The sequence below is a fragment of the Tetrao urogallus genome (assembly GCF_951394365.1).
Source record: "Tetrao urogallus genome assembly, chromosome: 1".
Lineage (NCBI taxonomy): Eukaryota > Metazoa > Chordata > Aves > Galliformes > Phasianidae > Tetrao > Tetrao urogallus.
In genome coordinates, this window is record NC_136813.1 from 182964479 (window position 1) to 182991625 (window position 27147).

Below are 27147 nucleotides of genomic sequence, written 5' to 3' on the forward strand. Positions count from 1 at the left end.
GTTTGGTTCTGCTAAGTTAATGGAATGTCATTTATGTCATTTTTTGTTGTTAATGTAACATGAAAACATGAGTAGTGAATGGAAATTATCTGCTGATAGTATTTTAATGTTATGACTTTCTTTTTTAAAGCTTTAAATGTGCCAGTTACCTAATAGCTGTTTGGTATTATCCTTTTAAGCTCTCTCACTGAAAAACACAGGACACCGAAGTAGGAAATTCCTGACAGCTACTGATTACCTACAAAACATATTGATTGAGATAGGAATGTCCCTTTGATTCATATATCACTCACTAGCATCTCTGTGAAGCAAAGCATGTTTTTCAATTTTATGATGCACAGAAAGTCAGTGTAGTTTTGCAATGCTTTGGCTGTACCCAGGGCTTCAATTCACAACTAACAAAAGCCTCATTCCTACTGAGTTTTATTTCAGTCAGCAAGCAGGATGAAGAGAAGAAAATGTACAGACGTGGAACTGGGCTACAAGTCAGGGAATGCATGGCTAGAAAAGCCCACAGTCTTTCAGATTTTCTTTGATTATTATATCTGTGACTGCATCAAAAACAAACCTGACATTCTGGGTGTCTGTGGCACAGGTTAGGTGACAGTATATCTCCTTATCTTCTTTCCTTATGTTCAAGTCTAGGAATTGTTTCTTGATATAATTCCCAGCATCTTCAAATGTATTTAGTCCTAGTAGAAACACAGAAGACACATACCATATCTATACTGCCCATCCAAATTTAAATTGCAATTCCTCATTTCTTAGGTGAAATGCTCACAAGTGAGTAAGACACTGTTAAGGACTTCAGAAAGAAAGCAGAAAGTGAGACAAACAGGGGGAGAAAGGAGGGACCATAAATTCTGGGAGAATTAGATACATAATTTGCTGCTGTTTGGCAGTACTCCATTAGAGCAACTGCAGGTTTAAACACTGGTACTGGGACTCAGTGTAGGTCTAGAGAAGGATGAGACATCTAGAAGCAGGCTGTAGTATGAGGGCCCTGCTGGCTCCCATGTGTCTATGAAGGTAAAGTGACATTGCTCCATTTATTCCAGCACAGTGTTTGATTCTCCCAGTGAAGCAGTGTGCAATTTTGGGTCACTGTACTGATAGATTATCGAAAAAAGAAGTGAAGCAGCTCTTTGTCTGGAAGTCCACACAATCTCTCTTCCATTAATATAATTTATTGAAGTATGCTTTATTTCAGACAATTCCTATCTGGAATATAGGAGGTTAATACTAAAATACTGGTAGCATTTGTTTTTATTCTGGCACTTTCTGGCATAGCTTCATGTATTCTCTTGCATTAGTTTGGAACAGCTGTCATTCTCTTTTTTCAGTAGATACCATTGTGACATACAAAAAGAGGCAGAATTCCTTTACAGAAATGGTTTTCCAAGTGGGGACAAAAGACCTGGTTGAAATATGTGAGTGATAACCCATTGGCTTCTACTGAAATAAGAATTGTTTTCATTATATAAGTCTTCAGCCATTTGAAACTTCTAGTTGTCTCAGATTCCTCTACTTGCAGTGGAGTGAAATAAGTGTCTCCAGAGACAGCTGACCCCAACCTAAGTACCCTGAGTAGATGAGATGAATTCCAATGTCTTTCCCTTTCTTGTCTTTTGAGAAAAAAGGCTAAATGTTCAGGCAAGATGCCTAGTCTTTAAATGGCTATCTGTAGGTGATCTGAAGCAAAATCTCAATCATTTGAATGTATTTTCTTCTGAAAACCCCAAACTTACCATTGTATTCAGGAAAGCAGATGTTCAGATGAACTTTTGCTATTTTCTCTTGAAAGAGGTCTTTTTTGTTTAGAAACAGCACGATGGAAGTGGTTGCAAAGCAGCTGTGGTTGCAGATGCTGTTGAACAGCTGAAGGCTTTCATGCATTCTGTTCTGTTGTGATGCAAAAGGTAAACACCAAATCTTAACCCATATGCAATTTTTACTGTAATCTTCACTGACAAGAACCCGTACAGCATAATAGCCTTTAAATTGTTATAAGGGAACAGGAACAATTCTGATAAGCCATCAGAGAATGCATTAGAACTAAGCAGCAAAAAGGATTGTTTCTTCTGACTCACCACTTCTTTATCTTCCACCAGAACCATGTCATAGGCACTGAGTGCAGCACAGAATATGATGCAGGTCACTCCCTCAAAGCAATGAATCCACTTTTTTCTCTCTGATCGCTGTCCACCCACATCAAACATCCTGTGCAGAAAAAAAACACGTACAGTGTGAGGCACTAACTTATAAGGATGTAGTCACACTGCTTATTTGCTGAGTGCAACTAGCGAAGGATGACAATCAAACATCCGTTTTGACAAAATAGATATTTGTTGGTCTATTTCCATCTCAGCAGGAGAACTATATATTATTTATGGCTTTATATGTAAAGGCTTAAATATCTGCACTAGGCAGACAGATATTTCTCTCTGTTGAGGAAGTTGGACTCTTCACAAGAGCTGAGGGCAGGACTTAGCTCTGCAGGGAAGGATTTTTCAGGACAGAATTCATACATGAAACATTCACAAAAGACTCTTAGAACGATGATCATATGTTTATAGAATTGCTTGTGTTGAACTGACACGCTCATCAGTAAGGCATATGATTGGAAACCAGACACTGTTTGATCCACCAGTTATGCTTCATTGGCTGGTGTGATTTTATATTTAGTCATCGATTCATTGTCCTTGTGTGATCATTTAGGTACTGTATAACCAGCAGCCTGTGTTTATGTGTAGAGGTCTCTGCCTTATCCATCTCATTTAGTTCCTGTTTAAGCAGTAAATCATGGGGAACATAAATTTGTTCATTCACAGAGAGCAAAATGCAGAATTGTCCTTCCCTGCATTATTTTACTCCAGCTTTTGCCAGAAATTACTGTCTTTGGGTAGAATCATATAAACCTTTTATGGACTTTTTGTGTGGGTTCCAAAACTAACTGAGCAAGTTAACTCAAGCTTCAATATAATAAAGTTTAGTGCCTAATATAGAAGGACCTTCTGTCAAAATTTGTGTTGTTTTTCTTAGCATTAGATTTCAAAATTACTACTTATATTTACAGTTTTACAATGATAAGGAATTGGTCTTTCTCTTCACTATTTTTCTCTGTGCAAAATGAGCATTTTTCAAGTGCATTGGCAAGGAAAAACAAGACAAGTCTGATTCCTTGTGTGCATGACGATTTTTCCCAGTTCAGTATGTTGCTGAACTTACTGTTAAACCTAATCCCCTTTTGCATTATCCATTCATTTAAGAAACTGTATTGGGTCTTACACTTTGAATGTATTTCCTGCAGTATCTAAAATCAAACAGAATTCATTTTTTCTAGCAATGAAAATTGATTCAGTAGGAGAAAATCAAGTCAATAGTAATCAGAGAAATTTATTACTTGAAACACTTCTTTTTTTTTTCAACACATCGATCCTCCTTTCTTCACCATCAGCAATACATCTGATCAAAACAAAATTTATTATCATTTTTTCATCCTTAGAAGAAATGAAATCCTTCCCAATTCTAGTGATGAATGACTTGGTTAGCTGAGAAGCAATTTGAGAAAACAGTGTTTTTAGTACATGCCATCTCCTTGATCTTTGTGTGTCTACTAATGTGAATTATTAGGAAATCAGGCAGCTGTTTTGGAACAACCACATATTCCCTGAGTTCAGTAGGCTAAACTGAGTGAGATCAACATAAACCATCTTGACTTTTGGTTGTGATCGGTGTCCAAAAGTCAACTGCCACTTTGTGTCTTCCTTGGTTTGTGGTATGCAACTCTGAAATCAGAGACAAAAAAGGGGGAAAAAAAGGAAAAAAAAGAAACTACAACATTTAATCTTTGATGAAGTTTTACAAGCATATGTTATACAAATATGTACTCCCTTCCTGCAATCTTTCAGCATATGGTCCTGTGACTATTCATGAGGAGTCAAATTAAAATAGTAAAAGATCAAGGCCAGAGGCAAAGCTTATGGACAGTTTTTATTGTACTAAGCTTAGCTTGCTTAGTTCTTATCTTGTCACTCCAGAACTTAACATGCTGAAGTCGTGCCATGAGTGGTATATTTCTGATCTTAACATTCTTTTATCAAGATAAGCTAAGATAGTCTTGAAAGCTCTGCATTCTCCTAGCACTACTCATGGAAAATTGAGCCCCTCCAGGTGAGACTAGTTGTGTATTCATTTGTGTCAGCAGTACGTACAGTGAGACCTGAATAAATAAAATAAAACTTGCCTGATTTCAGTGAGACTCTTCCTAGCTTTTCAATGGACACTAGAGCAGGAGAGGACCTTTGGAGGTCAATCTCCTTTTAAAAATATTTCAGTGTATTCTCGCTTCTGGAAATCAAAGTCAGTTAATGAAAGAAATTAAGATAACAGGAAAGATAAATTATGTTAAAACAACAACATAATGGCTAAGAAGATAGCAAATAAAAAGCCACGTTTCGTGTGGAACTGCAATACTGTGATATTCAGACTTTTACAGCACAAAGTGTTTTCTGCCTCAGTCAGATCAGAAGAGGGTAAAAACTTCAGTGAATAAGGCATCTGTTCATGATTTCTTTTTATCCATGTTTGGTTTGTGACCCCAAGCTTCTCTGAAGTACTTCAACTAAAACTCATTCTGAGCACTGAAGTGTCCCTCTCTATATAGATGTTTCTATGGTGCTTATCAAACTAAGTGCAGAGTCATCGGGATCTCCCAGCTGTTTCGCATTGCTCTGGCAATGCAAACTAGCTGTAACTGGCTGGTTAAGATGGATTTATTGCTGCTCTGCATCCCTATAGATGAACAAAACTCTCAGATTGTTTTGTAGTGACTTCATATTACTTAAGTCATAAAACCATCAATTAATTTACTTGCATAATACAACTGTGATGCAAAAAAGATGCCAAATACACTCTGTGTGTGTGTTTTCAATGTTATTAGGAACCTCTCCCTTGTTTACAGGCGTTCAGATAGGAATCTTATTTTCAGTTGTGCTAAATTTCATCTGGACCTACACACAATTCTAGTATTTTATTCTGACTGGTAGCATTCATCTCATAGAGGGTTTGCGGTCTCATAATTTTATTCTCCATCTTGGATTAATTTTTTTATTTTACATAAACTGTGGTTGTAACTATGTAGATGTTCAGATTTCCAGTGTAGAAAGCAGTCTGAAGTACATTAATCAGAGAAAAAAGGAACAGTATGTTTATGAGTAATAGTATAGTATTTGGGATTAAGTGCTGCATTAGGAGAAGATTCTTCACTAGAGGGCAGTGGTCATAGAACAGGCTGCCCAGAGCAGTGGGCACAGCCACAAGCTGCCAGAGTTCAAATTGCTTTTGGACGATGCTCTCAGATATAGAGTTTGATTTTTGGTAGTCCTGTGTGAATTTGATTGTAGGTCCCTTCAACTTGGCATATTCTATGATTTTATGAAGGCAGTTTCCAGACGTGACCCATTTATTGGTGATAATAATTTTCTTGTTGTACATCTATTTTTAGGGTCTTATTTGTACATGTAATCTGATCTCAGTTTCATCAAAGAGTCTGTGTGATTAAGTTAGATAGTTTGGGAGATGTTTAATTGGCACAAGGGAAAAAGTAAGCCCTCTGAAAAATGTAAAAAATATAATCCTGATACTTCCTACAACTGTCTCTATAGACATTTTCTTGTCTAGTCTTATGTTCCTTAATGCACACTGTGGCTTTTAAACTAAGAATTAAATGGAATTCAATCCATAGAGAAAAGTGGGGCTGGGCTATAGAACAATTCAAATATATTTTAACATGAAATTACGTTTTTAGTTTGTTCACCAAGAGTAATTAAATCGTGAGTATCTGAAGATGTCAGTTTTTTTCAGTCAAATTTCTTAGAGACATTAATTTTGAGGATTTTTTTTTCCTGAATGTTTTGCTTTTCACCTTAAAAGAGAATGACGCCATGCATGGTAATACATAATTATCCATGGGACATTATTATTTTTTTTGCCAACAGTAATGTATTCCACTGTTAAGAGCAGTTATTTCTGTTCCCAAATGAGGAGAGTGAAAGGTTGAGAATGCATGCAGATTAGCAGTCATCAAATGTTTTGCATGCTGTTAAGGACTTTTAGTTAGGCAAATTTCATAAATGTCACAAGCAATTATTCAAATAGCAGAATACAAACAATGCTTTGAAAACACTTACATATGTAAAATGTCCTTTTAGAACCTGATATTCTGAGATCTCCTAATAACAGTCCATTATATACTTAAAGTTGGAGTGCTGATATTAAAATATCTTCTTTGGCACATACAAAAAGAAGATTCAAGAATATAACAACTGGATTAGTAGTAATATAATCAATGACTTTGAATGAAAAATACCTCAAAAAGGTAAAACCACACAAGCCTGACAAATGCATCTTTTGTACCTGAAGTTCAAGTCCTTGAAGGAAAACTGAGTCTCAATAATCCCAGTTGTTTTTACTCGGGAGTGCAGAACATCTTGCTCACTAGGCACGTAGTCAGGCATTGCTAGCCTATCCAAATCATTGAGATAACTAAGGAGAGTAAAAAGAAATGGTGATTGGTGAATTCAAAGGGTGAACCAAGCACAACATATTCACTAGTCCATTCATATTGAACTCCTAAATATTTTCTGTAAATTACATGCTTAAATACTATTGTTTTTTATACAATCTTTATCCACAATCTAGATTTTAAAAATATTACATATATTAAATGTCATTAATTTAGTTATATATAATAAACATCTTTCTGAGAATTGAAGGTCAAGGAAATCCATGTTTTTCTCCGGGATGCTAAAAAACACCTTGTCAGGAAAGGGATGTTGTCCATTTCACTTCAGTAAATGGAAATTAGCACCACAGGGGAAGAACTAGACTAACTAGAAATAATATAGCATATCAAACCATTCTCTTGTAATGCTATCTTTCTTCCCAAGTAAAAGAGAAGGCAGAAGAGTTCGGAGTAATTCACAGTTGGGGGCCAGTTTCCACCTAGTTAGGGGTCTGTTTGACAAGTTTACAAGAGGAGGGTGCATGACATTTAAAAATAAATATTTTGTAATAAAAAACAGACGTTTCAACTAAGCTGAGAACCCATGAGGTTAACAGTCTCAAAGCTAGCTGGAAAAGAGCGGATTATCTAGTTTTGTGTCTAGCATACAGAGATAAAATCTGCATGAAATGAGAATCTGAACCAGATCTTTAAAGCCAGTTCTTGGCCTTCCCCCAGCCTTCCTCCTTTCTCTTCCAGTGAGAAGTAACTTCTTACAAATGGCCTAATGGAGTCTATAAATCTTACTGACTGATCTAGGAAGCAATGCAAGGTAGTTTTTATTCAACAAAAGGAAAAAAAGAGGTGATATGTGAGTAGTTTTTTGACTACTAATCTTTCTAGCTACTGACACTCAAATAATGAAGTAAAATAAAAGCAAGAAACCACATAACAGTTGAAACACTTTAAAGCTCTTACGCTGTCTCACTTGGCACCTTTCTTTCTGTAGTGTGTATTTTATCTCTGGAAAAGAAAACACAGACTCTCTAATGTTTCTTAGTGTTCATAATTTTTTTTTTCTGCTGCAGTAAAGTCTGCTCAGCATGAAGCTTTGCTGTTTATCTTAACCAGAAAACTACCAAAACAAACCTCATAGCTTGTCATTATTGTCTGCAATATTAATACATTTGTAAGTAAAAGCAAAAGCAAAGCCACTTCTGTATATATATTTATTGTAAAGATATGGTGGTATATGGTTATAAAGACCATAAAATTCAGCTGATCCGAGTGCAATTGCAAGTTAATTATCTAATTAATAGAACAAGAGATATCTTTGGATTCTTCCCACTGTTGTAAATAGCCCCAGGAGGGCACCAATGGCAGAATGGAGAGCTGGCCAGTAGATTAGTCCAAATGCCAAATCAGGCTCACATTAGCACAATGTTTTCTGTGTATGGGTGCATTGCTGAAATGATCTGAAGATAAGAATACCAGAGATTTTTTTCTTTTCATGATATATCCCTGGTCTTATCTAAAATTGACGAGTTATTACTAACCAGAATCTGATCATGCCTTTTTCTGCCAGGTGGAAGTAGCACCTCAAGCAGTTTCCCTGTGCAGGTACCTTTATCCAGCAGGAGGAGCTGCGGGAGCAGCAAAGGCTCAAGCTGCAGGTCTTGGAACGGACCTGAGCTGGAACAGCACTGTTCTTCAGGCCAAGGGGCAGATTTCTGCACTCCAGAACAATCTTTTGACAATCATCTGACAATCACTGTGCAATCATCTGTGCAATCATCTGTGCAGTCGTCTAAGTGCATAGAGGATTGCTGATCCCCAGCTGGATCCTGACCCTCCATGAAATCGGAGCTGAACAGGGCTAGTCTCTGTTTATGTGCCTGCCACCTCCCAGATCTCAGAAAGCAAACGAGCCATCAGGCATCACAGACCAAGATGGATGCTGAGATACTAACAGTCCAGGGACCACCAGGGCATGCAGCCAGATTCCTTTAAAGGAAACTTATGGTTTTTGCTGGACTTATGTTTAACTGCTTGAAATCTTGAATGTATTGAAGTGCAACTTCAGGTAAAACCTAGGCTGTTTCAATTCACCTTGTCCTTCATTTTGTCAATTTTAGAATTACCCAGGGGCAACAGACATTTTTAAAAACAAAAATTAAGAAGACTCACAGAATTGAGCTATTTAGTTTTGCTTGCTTTCCTCGGTTGAATGTCTCAGATACATTATTGACATTATAGCAGGAGTAGCAAAAGCCTCATTCTTTCTCAGGTTAATGAGCAATAATTTTCATAGATTATGCTTGTGAAAAGTTCTAACTGCAGGGACCCCGTGCTGTTGCAGTAACAGCCAGGTGCCCAGCACCCTCAGGTTGTGTCACTTACTAGGCTGCTGAGTCATTGAGCTCGTACTCTGATGCCCTTGCAAAGCATGCCTGGATCCCACCGTCTTTCCACAGTTGCTGGATGAGTTCAACCAACTCAGAAGACATGTTGCTATCATCCAGATTTGTTTCCATGTCATGGAGTTTCCTTTCATCTTCCTAAGAAGAAATTTCAGTGAACATTCTGCAGACATACTGTACTCTCTTTCTGGGTGTGCTTGGTTTACAAGGAATTGCAGTGTCAGGAAAATTTCTCTCTTTCTTTTTCCCATGTAACTGTGCTCACTTATGCATCCTTTTACAAGTTCACTTTCCATTAGTTAGTGCAAAACTTATACTCAAATTGTGATATGGAATTTTTTGCTTTTTACTGTTTTCTTTCATTCCTACATGGGCTCAGTTTCATCTCTCTGTAGGTGTTCTCAGAAGGTCCAATTTTGAAGGAAGGCTTTTATTTTAAGACGGAAAAGCAAATCAGCTAAAATTCAGTGTAAAAGAGTAAGCATATTATGTGACTATATTAGGACAGAAATATATAGTAAATATAATTATGAATATATTTGGGAGAAAAAAATTCTAGTTCTAAAACACGATGAGAAAGGAGGCAAAGGAAGTATATTTTTCCCTAGGAGAAGAAGAAACCTGAAAAATTCCAAATATTTTGTATGTATTTTCTAAATTCTTCCTTTTGCAGTCATTCCAAAAAGTCTTCATGCAATCTGTTACATTAAAAATATTTCTTTTCAGTAATGAATGCACTAAAAATAATGAAAAAAAAAGTAAAATAGAGTTAAGCAGTGGGCAATTATAGACCATAATTCCTTCCAAGCTGTAGACAACTGAAGCAACTTGCAGTCAACAATTGCAAAAGTAAATATGAATTCTGACAGACCCTATTTTGTCAGGGAGTATGTTTTATTCAAAGGTGGAAAACATCTTCACAGTAATTTATAACAAATTATTTTAGGGATGTGGCATATTTTTTTACATTTCACTAGAAGTTGCAGTCTGTAGAAATGTTGTGAAAATAAGAGACTGATCAAAAGAAAAAGATAGCAGGTTTTATAAAATAGTGGTAAAATCAAGATAACATGCAGATATAATATAACATGCCCCATATAACATCCCCGCTGGAGGCATTCAAGGCCAGGCTGGATGTGGCTCTGGGCAGCCTGGTCTGGTGGTTGGTGACCCTGCACATAGCAGGGGGGTTGAAACTAAATGATCATTGTGGTCCTTTTCAACCCAGGCCATCTATGATTCTATGATTTTATGATTCTATGATATAATGTGGAAAAATAGAAAGTTTTGTTTAAAAGAAAAGAGAGAACAGTACAATTGTCCTTGTGCGTTCTAAACCCCCACAAACAGCTCCATTCTACAGCCCCATCCTACAGGTCAGTGCTGTGATCAGCAGACCTGACTCATCATTTCTTGTGTATGCAGCTTCATTTGTCTTCAGGGCTGCTGTCTGGAGTGCACACATGTTCAGCTTCAAGATAAGAATTGCCAAGTTCTTACCTTGATGTTCTTACCTTGATGTTATCACATATCATTTAATGTTTATAACTGTTCTCCTGCAGTGCTGAAACTGTTGGTTCAGTAATGTATAATGAGAAGCCTTGAGCTCACTGGTTATTATGCAAAAGGTGGCAACAGTGGATTTTATTTCTTATGTCAAAAAGGAAGATAGCAGCAAACCGAGTCTATCATAGCCCTGGTTTATATAATGTGTAGTTTGCCTTTGCTACTTTGTCTCTGCACTGCTTTCAGCGCTGAAGATAAGCTCAGTCAGTGCCTTAGTGACTTTGGCCTGGTAATTCTTGGCCAGAACTCAGCAAGAACAAAGTTCAACAGAAATCAAGCTTTATATCTAAACGGTTCAAACTTATGTATGTGTAACAATTTCACAGAAGAAGCAAGCTAGTTTTGCATTTGGAAGAAGGGATAATGTTTAGTAAATGTGAGTGAAGCTTCCAGAATCTTTAAAACTTAGAGCCAGATTGCTCTTTTGTGATTCTGGGAGAATAGAAACAAGGCACTGCAAATGCCTTATACAGATGTAGTCAACTAAAGGCCTGTTCTGCCAATGACAGTGAAAATAAGGGTGTACTTACTGTGCTGTAAGTGATAAACTCACAATATCTGTATTTTCTGCATTTGGTTTGTATGATGCTAAGAAATTAACTGTGCCTATTTAACAAAAATTAAAAAGAATTTAAAAAATCAATTATTGGTTCTCCAGTTTGCGAAAACCCTTGGAAATAATTTCTGTGAAGTTAGCATAGATTTTTGGAAGAAGCTTTATGGGATCTTGCAGTGATCCTTCTAACTTCAATTTTGTTAAAATAAATGCATGCAAAGGAAAAAAAAATAAAAGTTTTATATCTCTTTTGCACAGGAGTAATCCACAAATGAGCATTTGTCAAACTAGCTTTGGGCTTTCATATTTTAATTTTCTTGTTGAAAATTGAATCTTTATGTTGCTGCTTACAGCGTGGATTGCAGTAGTCTCCTAGGAGCAAGCAGTGGATACTTGGTGTATGTTCATTTCTGAGAAGCTGCTCCATGGTCAACTCGTGAAACAGTGACTTCTCCATCAGGGAACAAGTAATTCCGGGAAATTCTCAACTTGGATACTGGACAAAAAGCTTTATAGTTTAATAATAAATAGTTAATATCTGTAACTAGCTATTTCTTCCATGAGAAGAAAACCCTGGAAAAAAAGGACGAAGTAAGGGAGGTCCAGACAGCCCTAAGGACATTCATCAAACACGTCTAATATGGACAAAAGTTAAGTAAAAGTAAAGTACAAATTCAAAATTTTCTTCTTTTCTATCACTTATGTCTTGATATAGTTTAGACACACTGTTTTTGAACAGCCAGCATGGATTTACCAAGAGCAAAGTTAACATAACTAACTTGTTTGCTTCTACAGTAAAATTTGGTTTGTGAATAAAAGGAGAAGCAGAGTATGTTGCATATCCTCTTTGATATCTTTGCTCATAATGCTCTTACAATCACATTGAGCTGAAGAAATGATCAAGAAGGTTGGTAGAAAATTTATTAGATCATCCTTCCTGCATTTGGGGCCCCAGGCTTGGACACAGTACTCCATCTGGAGCCTCACAAGTGCAGAACAGGGGGGGACAGTCACTTCCCCTGTACAGCTGGCCACCCCTCTTCCAATGGAATCCAGGGTACCATTGAGGGCTGCAAGTCAGAAGAATGATGAGTGAACATGTATGAACTTCCCAGAAAGTTTGGTGTAAGTAGGGAAAGGGGCTGAATTATGCAACATGGACAGAACTTATCTCAAGTTTAGATTTTAGATATAGGTTTTATAAGGTTGGTCTGGCTAAGGCCATGTAGACTGGCAGATGCATCCTCATGCAGTGCCTATTACATGTGTCTGTTACAATGGAGACTGGGCCATACTGAAGCATATTCACATGGGCCTATATTCTGTATGCTGGTTTAGGGGACTTTTACATTTGTTTGCATGGTTTGTGAACATGAACTCTTAAAAGAATAAAAGAAGAAAGTATTTTTTTTTTAATTTTTGTCAAATGATCGTACATCCCTTAGTAACCACTGAATCATTTGTTTATCAGTTTTTAGGTCAAACTACCATATGTCATTATAAAGAGATACAGGCTTCTGGAACAAGGAGAGCTCCTTTCAGATAAGCAGATGTAATTCCCTCTAAGATGAATTGTTTGGGAATGTGCAGAATTTTCTGAAATTGGAACCAGTTGATATTCTGACAGACTTTCAAGAAATTCTCAGCAAGATCTGAATTTCTAATTTCTGGTGACTATGTCCCTCTTGCTTCCTATAAAGACTCCTTGCTTCTTCTTTTCTATCTTTTCTATCACCCTCCTTCCCTTCCCCATTGCCCTAATTCATAATAGTGTCCGTCCTCCCCTTCCCATCTCCCTAATTAAGATCTGTAATAAACTGGTCAGACCAACATTTGAACTGTCGTTTCTTAATCTCACGCTGGGTATACAGATATTAAAAGAACCTCTCTCCTATTAATTGGAGCGAGACACAGTTTACTTGCCAAAAGAAGCCCAAAGTTGTATGATTTGGAACCAATGTACTGGATGGAAGTATGGTATTGCTAGCCTTTGCTCGAGGGCACAAAAGTGGGAACTGAGTTTCCGCATTTTTTTGTCTCTCTAATCAAATTTCTGATCAAAACTACTTCCATGAATCCTATTTAAAGTCTCCTCATAAAGTCTACAAGGCGCTGAAATCAGTGTTACAGGCTCCATTAAAGAAGTTGGACAATCTGGAATGTTTTGTTTTTCCTCAGTGTTCTTGTGTACAGTACTGCAAAACACACCAGGAAAGTCAAACTCCACTTCTCTGCAGTGTCAATGTGTAAGCATTGCTCCTGTACACTGTGGAGGTCCCTGCCCCAGGAGCAAGACAAAACTGAAGTATTCCCAACAATGTACATGACATTTCCTTATGTGTTTGAGCCCCAGATTTCATTCTTAAAAGGGAAATACTTATTACAATTCCCAATATCAATAAATAAGTGCCTAAAGAGACAAGAATTTTTTTTTTCTTATGTGTATTAATGTAAGGAAATCTTGTTGAATCCTAACACAAACAGTATTTAGTTTTCCCTACTGTAAAGCAGATACTCACCTCTCTTGCTTTACTGTCATATTACAATAAAATGAACAATGAACTCTTTTTCTTTCTATTAGAATCTCCTGTTATTTCAAAAGAATGTATTTTAATACCTACTTAAAGACAAAGAACTTCATACTCACAATTCTAGCTGGGTTTTCATAACTGATCCCTAACTTAGTCATTGCTTTCACGATAGACAGGATAGACTGCACTGTGTTACTGTAAATGATAGGCCGGAACTCCATGCGTTCTTGGTATGTGAAACCATCTTTATGGATGATCCTGGAGTAAAAACAAACAAAAAAGTGTACAGGTAAAAAGGAAACACGAGAAAAGTTGGATCAAATTTTTGTTTTGTTTTGTATGAAAAAGAACTGAATCCATCTGTCTCATGGAGAAGCATTTATCAGTGGTTAATCTGCCTATTCTGGTGGAATGGATTAACAGTGGTTTCTGTAATGACACAAAGCTCGGTTTTAACTTCCCAGTTTTAGTGAATAGGTAACCTATGACTCAAAGTAATGCTGTATGCCTCCAGTACAGATCCCCAGCCCACTCCTATGGATTCAAAGGTGCATAGCTGGAGTTAGATCTCAAATATTTTACTATTAGAATCTGCAGTATTAGACTTGGGCTCTTACATTTTTTGTTTAGTCACTACTGTTTTTAACTCGAATCTCATCTGAGTGGGAAAAGAAATGTAACTAAATTTCTGCACTGCAAGACACTTCTCAAGAAAAAAAAAGACACGCATATTTCTCCATGCATTCATTACAACTTCCAGTTCATGAAATATATTAATATTATTACCTATAATATCTTTGGGAAGATAGGTATTATTCAGGAGAATTTGCCCTATATTGTAAAAGGTCAAGGAACTTTAGCTGTCAAATTCAGTTCTTCAATTAATATGATTAATATGATTCTGAAAGAGGGATTGTAATTTCATAATGTTCCCTGACTGAACGATGGTGTGGGGTTAAAATTCTCCAAGATCAGTGTGCAGATTGTGTCTTGATGGAAAAAAAAATAAAATTGGTTCACTTGGAGAAGTTTGATACAGCTCGATGGTGGTGTAGTGGATTGGGGATGGCCTAAGCCATGGCCTGTGTACAAAGCACCATGTAGGCCAGAGATCCCCATTGCTGTAGCTGGCCTCCTTTAATGAGTCAGATCACCTTAAAATCAAAAATTTTTGAACTCTCATCAGAAAATACAGAACACTGTATTTAAGCATATTTTCTCCACCTTTCCACTTGCTACCTGTGAAAGTAGGTGTTTTTCTATAACAAAATATAAAGCAGCTGAAACTTGAAGCACATGAGCTTGGTTTGACTGCTTTGAGCCTCTCACAGTAGTGCCCAGAACAGGATGTGTGGGGAAGATGAGTGTTTTGCCTGGGGCTGCAAAAATCCAGGATAAGAGTGAAGGCAAGACATTAATGCAGTCTCCAAATGACTATTTTATATGTTGTTTTCATGCTTTCCTTTGAAGAACAAAGAGAGGAAGAACATTTAAGATCTTGAAATAAAACAAGAATATATAATTACAGAACAAAACCTTGTTTTTGCTGCAGGCTTTTTATGTGCTATTTTTTTTCAATGTATATGTATTTATGTCCTCTGGAAGAAGATATGTTAGCCAGCCTTTTAAATCAGTGGTGAATTTTGCTGCTTTTATTAAACATTCATCATTCTTGTGTCATCTTGTTGTCACCTTGTTTTAAAATCCTTTCTTAAGAATGATATATGTATAGACAGAAAAAGCTTTCTATCAAACAGAAAATCTTCCTTGGATAAAATAAACAACCTATGAAAATTACATGCAGGATGCTGAATCTGTGAAGTGTTTTTTTCTAGTCATAATATCTAGATTATGTGCCTATGGGAAGAAAGAGTTCAATCTCCACATTTTAATTATTATTATTTTCACACAAGGTGGATCTCTTACCAGATAGGTGGCATTGGTTCAGTCTCAGCGGGCTTGATGAGTTACCAGATAATTTTTTTTCTTTTTGTTTACTGGACTGTTATAGTTCTGAGACTTACAAAATAGATTTGCATTGAAAATTCAAGGCACAGAAATACACAATTTGGTTTTAAACAAGTTATCTCACACATTGGAAATGTGAGAGTCAGAAATGAGGAGGTCCAGAAGAGCATTTTTATTTCTCTTTTTAGTTTTGCTCCATAACCATCCTAGCTTTTTGGGGGAGCTTGTAACAATTTATATTCAGAGCGTCAGAAGATACTGTGCAAAGCTAAGTGGAATGTTTTAACTTCGATTGAAATTTTCACTCTGGGAAGAATGAGGTTTAGGAATTAGAAAATTATATTAATAGGGGTAAAATAAATCTAATTTTGGTGTGAATTTGTGTTTTCAGCAAAATGACTCCCTGTGTAAGTATTTATCAGTCTTCTCTAGAAAATGTTATACTTAACCAAAAAATCAACTTTTCTTAAACTGTAAATTTTCCCTTTTTAGGAAAAAAAAATTGGTTATGACAGAAAGTTAACATTTTGTGTGAAAAGGGATAATTTTCATCAACATTTTTATTGGAAAATAGTTCATATTTGGGCTCAGATTGGCAGCTCATATATGTGCAAGTCTTCAAGTAACGTAGCTTTGTCATTTTCTGACCTCTCTTTGAAGCTGTTTAGGGTTATCTGCTTTATTAAAGTGCTCAGGTCAGAGGAACATCTTCAATCCTCTCCTAGTTTGTGAAGTTTTCAGCCCAATACATTTCAATGGTTTATTGCATAGTAAGTGTTTCCTAACTGCAACACTAAACAAAAATAAAGTCATCCACCACTGAACTGGAACAAAAAATAATTAGGCAACTACTGAATGCATGGTATTAAATCAGTCCAATTAGAAAATGAGGTGCTTAAGTAGTAGCAAATTGGTTTTATGGTATAACAGTTTTTACTCCACTTTTTAAAATATGTTGGTGAAGATGAAGCATTTAGGAGAACTTAAAGTAGAAATAATATTTCTGATTTAGTAAAACATTTTTTTTTCTTACACAGGAAGAGAGTGGAGTCATGACTTAATGGTTACTATGCCTGTAATTTTTTCCTGTACAAGGGCTGCTCTGAAAGTAATGCCTCCTATTTTATGGTGTTGGCTCATGATGTCAAAGGCAAATGTTGGTGGTAGAGTATGGAGGTTGAATCTTTCCACCAGTATTCTTTTGCAGTTTTTTGCTGAGTAACACATGACAGCAGAGGGGCAGTCTGACAAAATGGCATCTGACATGGAAGTATGTATGAAGAAAAGTAGTGAATTCCTCCACGTGGAAAAAATAGCACTCACTGACATTCATTGATATTTGCTGAATATTTATGGAGAAATAACACTACTGACTTCAATCTGTGTGGCATCATGTACATGTTGAACACATTTCTACCACAAATATTCTTGCAGTAGTTTTATGCACAGTCCCCAATTCTTCCATACCAGTTAATCCAAATTTGAACAGTGATTTCTGTATTTGGGCTTGCACAGTCTATTTTCTTCCCTTTTGATTATAGTATGATTACCCTGTCATACAGTATGGGTTGACAACTAAAGATTTTCTCATCTGAACTGTGGAAGACCTGAGAACAATCATTCTGGCCACTGGCAGGATCTAGAAAAATAACGTGGAAACCAACAGTGTTCTATGGAATTCAGTTTGGAAAAACAATGATGGAGCACTATTTTTGTATAATGTGAATGCTTCAATATTTTCATTTGATATACAGTGAAATAAAATGAAATTAATAAGGACTAAATTAAAATTGAGCAAAGGGAGATGATTGACATTGTGAAATTAAACTGTGGAACTACTCGCCATCGAATAATGCACATGTTTACATTGGTTCAAAGAGATTCAGGAGAAACCAGATATGAAGTAACTGAAGGCTTTTAAACACAATGATACCATCTCTGGTTCTCTGCTTCAGGATGCTGCCTGACTCACAGATCACCAGATACCAGCAGGATATTTAGTGAAAGTATTACAATGTGCTTCCATGTTTGGTTTGTTCTGGAAACATCCTCCAATAGATACTGGAGAAGATGGGATAGTAGGTTAGGTGGATCTGTTATGGCCCATTGTTTTATATCTCTGTGATCTGTAACTCCTACCAAAGACAATTTTGAAGCTTCCCTGTTCTTTAGCAAGAAGATGTGCACGATTTGAGCAGATTTGATTACCAGTCCAGCTGTGTGCCTTAGTCACTTTGTGTTGTTGAATAAAAACTTGATTTTAATGATGTTTCTTTGCATATTATTCAAATAAGCATAAATATTGTATTAAGGAATTAGCTAGGTGACTTATGCTACAAATAACAATTTCAACAACTGATATGAATATTCATGCACTTACTTCATTTGCTTTACAATAGTGCTCTTTCCTGACTCTCCAGCACCTGCAGAAAGGGAGTATTAAGATGTGATTGATACATAAATAAGTAGCAAATATTAAAAATACCACTCTGGAACAGAATTTTGTATCTATGAGGAGCGATATAGATGTTCCAGATCCTCATTGCACTAACTATAATCCTCTCCAGCAATTTAAAAAGATGAAATCTTGGACAAAGTATTAATTCTGAGAAAGGAAAGGAATTCTTTAAAAAGAAAGGAACATGCAGTCAATTAAAGCAAAAACATAGTCTCTTCAATTGTTAAAGAAATAAGGTAAGGATTTTATTTTGATTGTGTGACCATCAGCTGGGTATATGGGCAAAAAGAGATGGAAAAAGCTCCAGCTCCTGAGTGTTGTTCATTACATGATTCGTAGCTTCTCATATAATGTGTTTCATGACTTTTATAAGCCAAACCCTCCAGTGTGTTTGAACAACTGGAAAAGTGGAGTATCTGCGCGGTTTATGTCATGATGCAGAGGAAGCACATGAGCAAATGTCTTGATAGTGCTACATTGACTCTGTTCCATGTTCTACTGCTTTGAGAGGGAAACCTACCATGTAGCCATGTGCCATGTTGCAGATACAGCTTGGGAATGGTTCCACAATAAAATTCCGCAGGCTTTTGGTTGCACAGACATTTTTCAGAAGTGGAGTTAACTTTTGGTTAGAGCACTCTGATGAATTTGGCCTTCTCATCTCACGCAAAGTTGGTAATTGCAATAGAAACCTTTCCACTGGAAATTAGTGTGAGTTTAACTAATTTTAATTTCTGTCAGTGAGATTGGTGAGGAACAGGACTTGACTACACCTGCCAAACAAGGGCTAGATTTTAAAAGCAGTTGAAGAGAGGATTTGATTTTGCATATGAATCCTTGGAACAAGAATCATCATTGCCTTTTTTCAGGTTATCATTTACTTCATTGGACAGTGTTGAATACTTTTGACAAAAGAGAAAACCTGAGACATAATGACTGAAATTAGGGGCTCCTCAATGAATGGAAAAAGCAAGATAATTTCCCAAACAGATTTTGTAAATCTAACAACATTTAAATGACAGAGATTAATTTACTCAATTAATTTACTCAAGACAGCAAATCATACGCAAAACATTTTCTAATGCCCACAATTGGAACAGCAGAAAATGTGAGAGAAAAACATCAAGCCTATGCAAAATGATCTGATGCTGCCATCTGCCACAGTTTGAACAAAATGCAAATTTGCTATGGATCTTTTTTTATGTCCTCAATTCCTCTCTGAAGAACCTGGTAAAAACCTATTGGTGAGACAGCGTTTGCAGCACTTTCTGTAGAGAAACAAACAAGCAGTTGTAGGAATGCCTACATTCATCTCATGGAAAGATCGCAGAATCACAGAATTGTAGGGGATGGAAGGGACCTCCAGAGATCATTGAATCCAACGCCCTGCAAAGCAGGACCCATGCAGTAGTCTGCACAGGTAGCTGTGCAGGCGGCCTTGAATATCTCCAGAGAAGGAGAAACCTCAGCTTCCCTGGGGCAGCCTGTTCCAGTGCTCTGTCACCCTTACTGTGAAGAAGTCCCTTTGCATATTGGTGTCAGGAAGCATAACATAGAAATGAAGCTCTCTGCCAGATCTGGAAGACAACGGTAAAATAGAGTAGGCAGTAATAATTTGTATCTTATGGAAGCATTTCTTTACCTCTGTTCATCTCTAATTTCATTAGAGTGGTTGGGATTTGAAGGGACCTTGGAGACCATGAAGTTCTAACTCCCTGTTGTAGGTAGGGACACCTCCCTCTAAACCAAGTTGTTCACAGCCCCATCCATCCTGGCCTTGAATGCTCCCAGTAAGGAGGCATCTACAACTTCAGTGGACAATCTGTTATGGTGTCTCTCACCAACCTCACATTAAACAATTTCTTCCTAATATCAAGTCTAAATCTACCCTCTTTCAGCTTAAAACCATTTCACCTTGTCCTATTGCTATCTACCCTTATAAAAAGTCCCTCCCCAGTTTTCTCGTAGGCCCCTTCAGGTTCTGGAAAGCTGCTATACGTTCTTCTCGGAGCCCCAGGCAAAGAGAGAGCCCCTTATGAAAGGGAGGTGCTCTAGCCCTCTGAAACAACAAATGACCCTCAGACATTGGCTTTTCTCTGGAGTGTTCTTTCATTGTAGCAGCATTTGTACCCCAGGAGATGGGCCAGAAACAATTTCTTTGCACCTGCTTCCTCTCTTGCTTCCCCTTCCTGTACAGCGGGCTCCTCAGGATGGGAGTGCAGGGCCAAAGCTGCATTTCAATGCTCTGCAGAATCTTCTGCTCATGCAAACAACAGAAAAAACATTGGGTAGCCCCTGCAAGACTGCAGGGGGAGCTGAGGGTCGCTTTCCTTTAGGAAGTGGTGTAGAGAGAAATTGTAATCTAGCCCAAATTTTCTACATAACATAGTAGGCCTTAGGCCGAAATCAGTCTTGTCTTAAAGCTTGGAAAGTTTAACTGGCTTTTGAATAACAATCTGCAAAGATCTGTGAAGGTATCTGCCTGATGGGGACAAGTAACATGCCATTGCATGTATTTTGCATTTCACATGCAGTTGATTTCAAATTTATCTTTGATTTCTATATCTCTATTTGGATGCCAAATTTCCTGGAAATGAATAAAAATATGGAAAATAAAGGCAGAAATATCTCAGTCAATGCCTGAAATTCTTGCTGTGCTCTTGGGAGTCAAAAGATATTCGCTGTGACCTGGTGTGTGCTGCATCCTCTTTCACACTGTTCTTAACAAACAGACTGGCAACCTGTAACTGCCTCTCTTCTTGGCTGGGATGTTTTGAACTCAACCTCCCAAGTTCGATGCTGATCTGTGCTTCTGGACTCACTGTGGCTTCAGGGAAGACTCAAAAAGAAGTGCATTGTGGTATGGCTGAAAGCATGGAGCTGCTGCAGAACCTCACCCAGCAGCGTGACATGATTTTTCCTTTGCTCCAGGAAGTCTCAGCCTCTACAGTGCACAGAAGTATACAGATAGATCAGGAATAGAGAAAAAAAAAAAAAAAAAAAAAAAAAGGAGGTGCCTTGAAAGTCAAGGATACTTGCCTGAATTCAAAGTAGAGATAAAACCAAGACGTCAGCTGCATCCTGACTCCCTCTACTTTCCTATGCAGAATCACAGACTGGTCAAGGTGTGAAGGACCTCTGGGTCCATCTGCTACAGCCTCTGCCCAAGCAAGGACACTCAGAGCAGGGTGCCTCCATGACCTGAAGACTTGTGGTGATCTCTGAGGAGATGACTCCACATCTGCCTCTGGGCAGCTGTCGCAGTGCTCTGTCTGCACAGTAATGATATACTTCCTGGAGTTCAGATAGAATGTTCTTACAGTTTCTGCCTATTGCCTCTTGTCTAATCACTGGGCACCACTGAAAAGAACCTGGTTCTGTCCTTCAGATATTTATGGACATTGATGAGATTCCTTTGAGTTTCCTCCAGGCTGCACAGTCCTAGATAGCTTCCTCAGACTTTTCTCACAGGAGAAGTTCTCCAGTCCCTTTGTCATCTCATTGGTGCTACAATGGATTCTTTCCAGTATGCCTATGTCTCTTTTGCACTGGAAAGCCTCAACCTGCTGCCAGTACTCTGCCTAATGAAGTCCAGGATATGTTTAGTTTTCTTGGCAGATAGAGTGCACTGCTGGCTCATGTCCAACTTGGTGTCCACCAGCACCTCCAGGTCTTTTTCTGCAGAGCTGCTTTCCATTTCATGTCCCCAGCATGTCTTGGTGTACAAAGTTGTTTGTCCTCAGATGCAGGACTTTACACTTCTTGTTCACAAACTTTGTGAGGTTCCTATCAACATATTTATTCAGCATGTCACCGTCCCTCTGGATGATAGTACAATCCTCTGTCATATCAGCCACTCCTCTTGTTTTTTGTGTCATAAAAAAATTGCTGAGGGTACAGTCTGTGCCATTGCACAGATCATTAATGACTATGCTTTGTTTGAATATTTGTGGATGCCATGGAGAGTAACAAATCCCTTTCAAGATTAACGTCTGCTGAGCTGTTGAAGAAGTTTTTTTTTTTTTTTTTTTTTTTAATATATTGTGCTTCTTTTCTATATCAAAAGAAATAGCTGTTATCTCTTCACAGTTATTATTTATATGATAATAAAGGTTTGGTTTGGGAAATTTTCCAGAAGGAAAAGTAAGAAAATAAAAAGTACTACCTGAATATTTTGTTTGAAATTTGTTACGGAAGACACTGACTTTCATGTGAAATGGCAAAAAATGGAGAAAGAAAATCGTCAAATTAAGATCAGAACATGTGTCTCACCTCTGCCTGAGACTTACCTGTGGTGCTTAAAGCTCTCAAAATCACAGCTTTCTGATCCTCTTACCAAACTGAGCAAATTTATGCACAGAAGGAAACTGGTAAAGAGATCTAAGTTCTCAATTAGCCCTCTTTTCTCTTGATGGTATAAAGTTCTTAAATGTCTTCTCCACTCAACTCCCCAAAAGTAAAAAAATAAATAAACTAGTGTCTTCCAGTCAACAGGATTATTGTTCTCAAAGTCTTTGCTTTCAGAACAGATAGTGATAGCAGCAATCTTAACCTGTCCCCAGAACTATGGTAATTGTGAAGGATTTGATTCATTTTAACTGTCTACACTTTGAAACTCTGTATTCAGACCCACTATCAGAGATCTGTATTCAATGGAGGCAAATATTTATGTCTAAAACTAAAAAAAAAATTCACTGGACTTTTCATCACTTCATCACATCACAATCATGAGGTAGACTAAATACTCTAAAAACGAGTACTTCCAAGTGAGATGGGGGTGGCCAGCACTCACCACTGGAAGCTCTCCTGAACTAATAAACTCGAAAGTTGTAATCAACTTCAAAGTTCTAATAGGTGTCTGATCTACAGGTGAGTTCTTCTTTCTGTGAAATGTCGCTGTTGATATGTAATACTGTGAGTACCAGCTGTTGTGGTGTGCTTTGCAATTTACATGCAAATTACAGGCTGGCCTACGAAGTACGTAAACTTCAGGCAATGTGGTACAAGGCTTGACCATACCTATTTCCTGAAGCAAAAGAAATAAAACTTTCATCTTAGAGTTCTGGTATGATTTTTTAAAGTAAAAACATGCAGAAAGTATATTTCTGGCAAGGATGGCCTTGGTAGCACAGCAGCATTTAGCAGAGAGGGCTTAGACCTCCTGGCTACTAGGCAGCTTCTCAAGAGCATGATAAAGGGACATCATTTTTCTATTGATTCCTCTCCCTGTGTGTGTGTGTGTGTTTAAACAGCAAATTATCAGCTCTGTGTACAGAATGTGTTTGCTGAGATTAAGGAACATGATACAAACAACTGCGTTGTCTTTTGTTTCTGTCTGTCATTCAATTTGTATAAAATGATGTATCAGAGGACACAACAAGCTCACAGCTGGTCATGGCTGTTTCTCAGAGACATCTCATTAACACAAAGGGCAAGTCCCCCACCCCTTCTGCCCTGCCTATCCCTTCTAAAAAGCTTGTAGAAATCAGAGTATTCCAGTTATGTCATTTGTCCCACCACATTTCCATGATTGCAATTAGGTCATAATTTTCTAATTGCAACATTATTTCCATCTCCTCTTGCTTATTACCCATGTTGCGTGCATTGGTGTAGAGGCACTTCAGCTTCTTGGGAGAACCTCCCAAATTCCTCTGGGACAAATCAGAAGTTCTCCCATTCTTCTCGAAGTGACAGTGCTCCCTGGTTCTTCTCAGTCACTCAGCACTACATCCCATTTCTCCATCAAATCTAGGTAATCTAGCTTAAAGTTCTGGTGATAAGGCCAGATAGCTGGCTGCCCTAATCACCAGCTGGCTATAGAAAAGTTGATGTGGTGCCCCTAATACACACTGCTTCAGCAGATGTTCAACAGAAACCTTCACTCTAACTTAGACTGAAAACAGGCCTAAGTTTTATTCACCTCAATTTTTTTTAAGACCAACTAAATGCAGGTTATTGACTGTCTGTCTGTCTGTCTATCTATCTATCTATTTATTCATCAAGTGTTTTGATCCTTGTAGTCTAGATCCTAACAGCTCCCCAGAAGAAAAGCCTTTCCAAAACAGCATCCAGACACAAATTTCAATTTTTATTCTGTGTATTATGAATAAAAGTAGATAACATAGAAATACATACTATAGAGAAAACTGGTAAAAATGTATCAAGTTCAGATGGTTGTCTTGTTTCATGAATAGAATGTGAATAGTTGAGAATGAAAAATATCAAACGAATTAAATTGAAGTCTTTTTCATATAGCTTGCAACTGATCTCAGAGCATTTTACTAACAGAACTGTAATGCTGAATAATGTCAAAAATAAAAAGACTGTATATATAGGAAAACTTTCTGTGTTAGTGTTCTTAATAATAAATACATACATATTTTCTAGAAGTAAGTTTGTGTCCAGTGTAAGACAGCCCACAGTGAGTGCCAAGGTTTGAAGATCAAAATATATAATCAAGCTGCTTATCTTACAAGTTTCTTTTTATTCTCTAAGTTCCTCTTAAGGATGTAATGTATTTCCTTTGTGGATCAGTGTTGGTCAGAGGCAGGATGCTGGAATAAGTATGATTCTGGTTTTGACTAACTTGACTTTGACTCAGCAGGACCAATATTTTTTATATTATTTTTAATAACGCTATTTCATTTTACTACCTTCTGTTCTGCTATCTGCATTTTTATGCATTAAAAAAAAAAAACTCTCCTAAGGGCTTCTGTAAAAATGGGGTGGAAGAGTTTGGAAAACAATAAATTTCAATAAGTGATAACATGTGAAGGTTTTCTATTTAACCATTTGTATCGCTTAATCCTGCTGTAAATGAGTGCATATAGTATCATACAAAAAGTCTGAATTACATTCTGCATAATTAAGCATCAGAACATTTATTCTAAAAGCAACTTCTCATTTCTCAAATCTTTACATTCTTTTACATTCTTAAAGATTTATATAATTTAAAATTGCATACTTAGAATCACAGAATGGCTTAGGTTGGAAGGGACCTTAAAAATATATATTCATCTTTCGTCCTATAATTACATGATCATTTTCAGCCCATTCCTTGTGTCTTAGTCGTTGGCTTCATACATATCAACAACCAGAAAGTATGCTATACTTGTGTACTATGTGGATTATTTTCTTCTAGTAAATAAGTACATTCAGAGAGATTCACTGTTCTAAAATTTTAGAGCAAAATAACACATCAGTGAAAGAATATTATCAACAATTTTTATTTTATTTACCCAACAGTAGTAGTTTGACTGTCCTGGCTTCCCTCTCTGCATCTTCCTGGAGTTTCTTTTCCAGCTCTCTGGATCTCCTGGCTGACTCCTTGCTCTCAGAACTGGCTCCACCGCCCATCTTGAGGTATTCACAATCCTTTCTTTGTCCCAACTGATTTACTTCTAGATAGACCAATTGCTTTTATTACAGAAGGCCAATAGCCTGTTCTTTGAGAAAATCTAAAAATCCCGTTCAACCCCTGTGCTCAGCTTTCAAATCAAGTTGTCCATTTACATGTGTCATATGATCTGAAGACATTACAGTCAAGGATTTGCATAGAGACATAAAATGTACTGTTGTGATGCCATAGAACCAAGATGATGTATTCAAAAATAAAAACCAGGTCTGGATGGTTCTCTGTCCTTGTTTGGATGGGATACAGCCTCACCCATTTCAAATAAATATGCAGAATGTCTTCAAATGAAAAAAAGTTGGGAGCAGCTTAAGGGAAAAAATTTCAGCGTATGAATCAGTCTTTGTGCTGTGGAGAAAAAAAAAAAAAGACTTATATGTCTTTGAAGCATTCTAAGTTGTCATAAGTAAATATCTTTGTTATCTAATCGAGTTATTAATCAGCACGCAGTATGTTCGATGTATTTTCATGTTATGGCAAGTGCATTTATTTACTTGTAATGATAATAAGTTTTTCACTGTGGTTTATAACATCTTTTATTATAGTTTTGTGTGATCATTCCTTAATGAATGTAATTGTGCTTTTCCATTGCCCTGTGATTATGTTATCAGTTATCAGTTTCAGCTGAGAGTACCACACCTTTTTATGAAGAGATAAGACAGGAAAGAGGTCAGATTCTCCTTGTTGATGTAATTATTTTGCCTAGCTTTTTTTGCTCAGTGCAATTGCAATATAGAAGTGTTTTTATGTAATATGGTGGGTGCGTATGTTGTCAGCAGTGTATGGAGAAAATATACTCTATTGTAATTCACACCTGGCTGAATTACTGTCAAGACTAAAAGATTGAAAATACTTCCTCTTTGGTCTCTTTCCTTGGATTAAGAATTAAAATAAGTCTCGTTATTGGTGTGCAGTACCATGCAATTAACTGCAATTTTATTCACTTTATATGCAGTATTTCAGTTATATTAAATGCACATATTTGTATAAAATTTTATGGCAATTTTACAGTTATTGACTAGTAATAGTTGGTAATGCTCTGACTTCACAAGATTTAGCCTGGAAGTAATGTTTAAGGGAAGTATAAGCATACAGGTGTGTTTGAGCGATATTAGATAAATTTTCAGACCAGAAGAAAAATGAGGAAGAAGATCAGAAGGAAAGTATTTCACTCGTCCTATTCAACAGAAAAGTAACTTTCTCCTAGCAGCAATCCAGATGTACCAGGAAGGGAACCAACACTGGGCCATGAAGGTGGGAGGGAGAGGAATGAAGATGAGCAATGTTCCTAATGAGTGATCCATGGGAGTAGGGGAGTGCTGCCTTCTGAGAAAAGATAGGCCCTCTGCTGTTCTGGTCCCATTTATTAGTGAGTGTCACTTCCTGCTTAAAAAAGACCACATAATGCAATAAAGATCTGAAGTTGTTCAGTATATGCTTCTCAGTGTAGCAGGAAGTCTGTTTTCAGTACTCTGCACTGCTTTGCCAGAAAGGAATTACCAGTACTTCCAACAGTTGCATTTTTGCATATATTTCTATAAAGGGTAAGATTGCTTTGTTTTGTTAGACTTGTGTTCCTACTTTGCTTATTTTTTAAGGCAAATCAAAATAAGACCTTAATGCAGCTGTACTAACAACTTGTTTGTTTAAAAAATGAAAATAAGCAGCCCCCAAACTATTATATCTGTACCAGGTGTCTGTTTACCAAAACCACACGCAAGTACTGTGCCCT

The 27147-nt window shown here is 37.1% G+C and overlaps 1 protein-coding gene across 1 annotated transcript; it reads right to left on the bottom strand.

Moving 5' to 3' along the window:
- Nucleotides 1-501: 501 nt before the first annotated feature.
- GNAT3 (G protein subunit alpha transducin 3) lies at nt 502-25360 on the bottom strand (the record flags this gene model as incomplete). Its single annotated transcript, XM_079541831.1, has 8 exons — nt 502-692; nt 1749-1902; nt 2091-2220; nt 6418-6546; nt 8906-9063; nt 13695-13836; nt 17927-17969; nt 25243-25360. 8 exons carry the CDS (start codon nt 25358-25360, stop codon nt 502-504), a joined length of 1065 nt encoding a protein of 354 aa, XP_079397957.1.
- Nucleotides 25361-27147: the final 1787 nt, after the last annotated feature.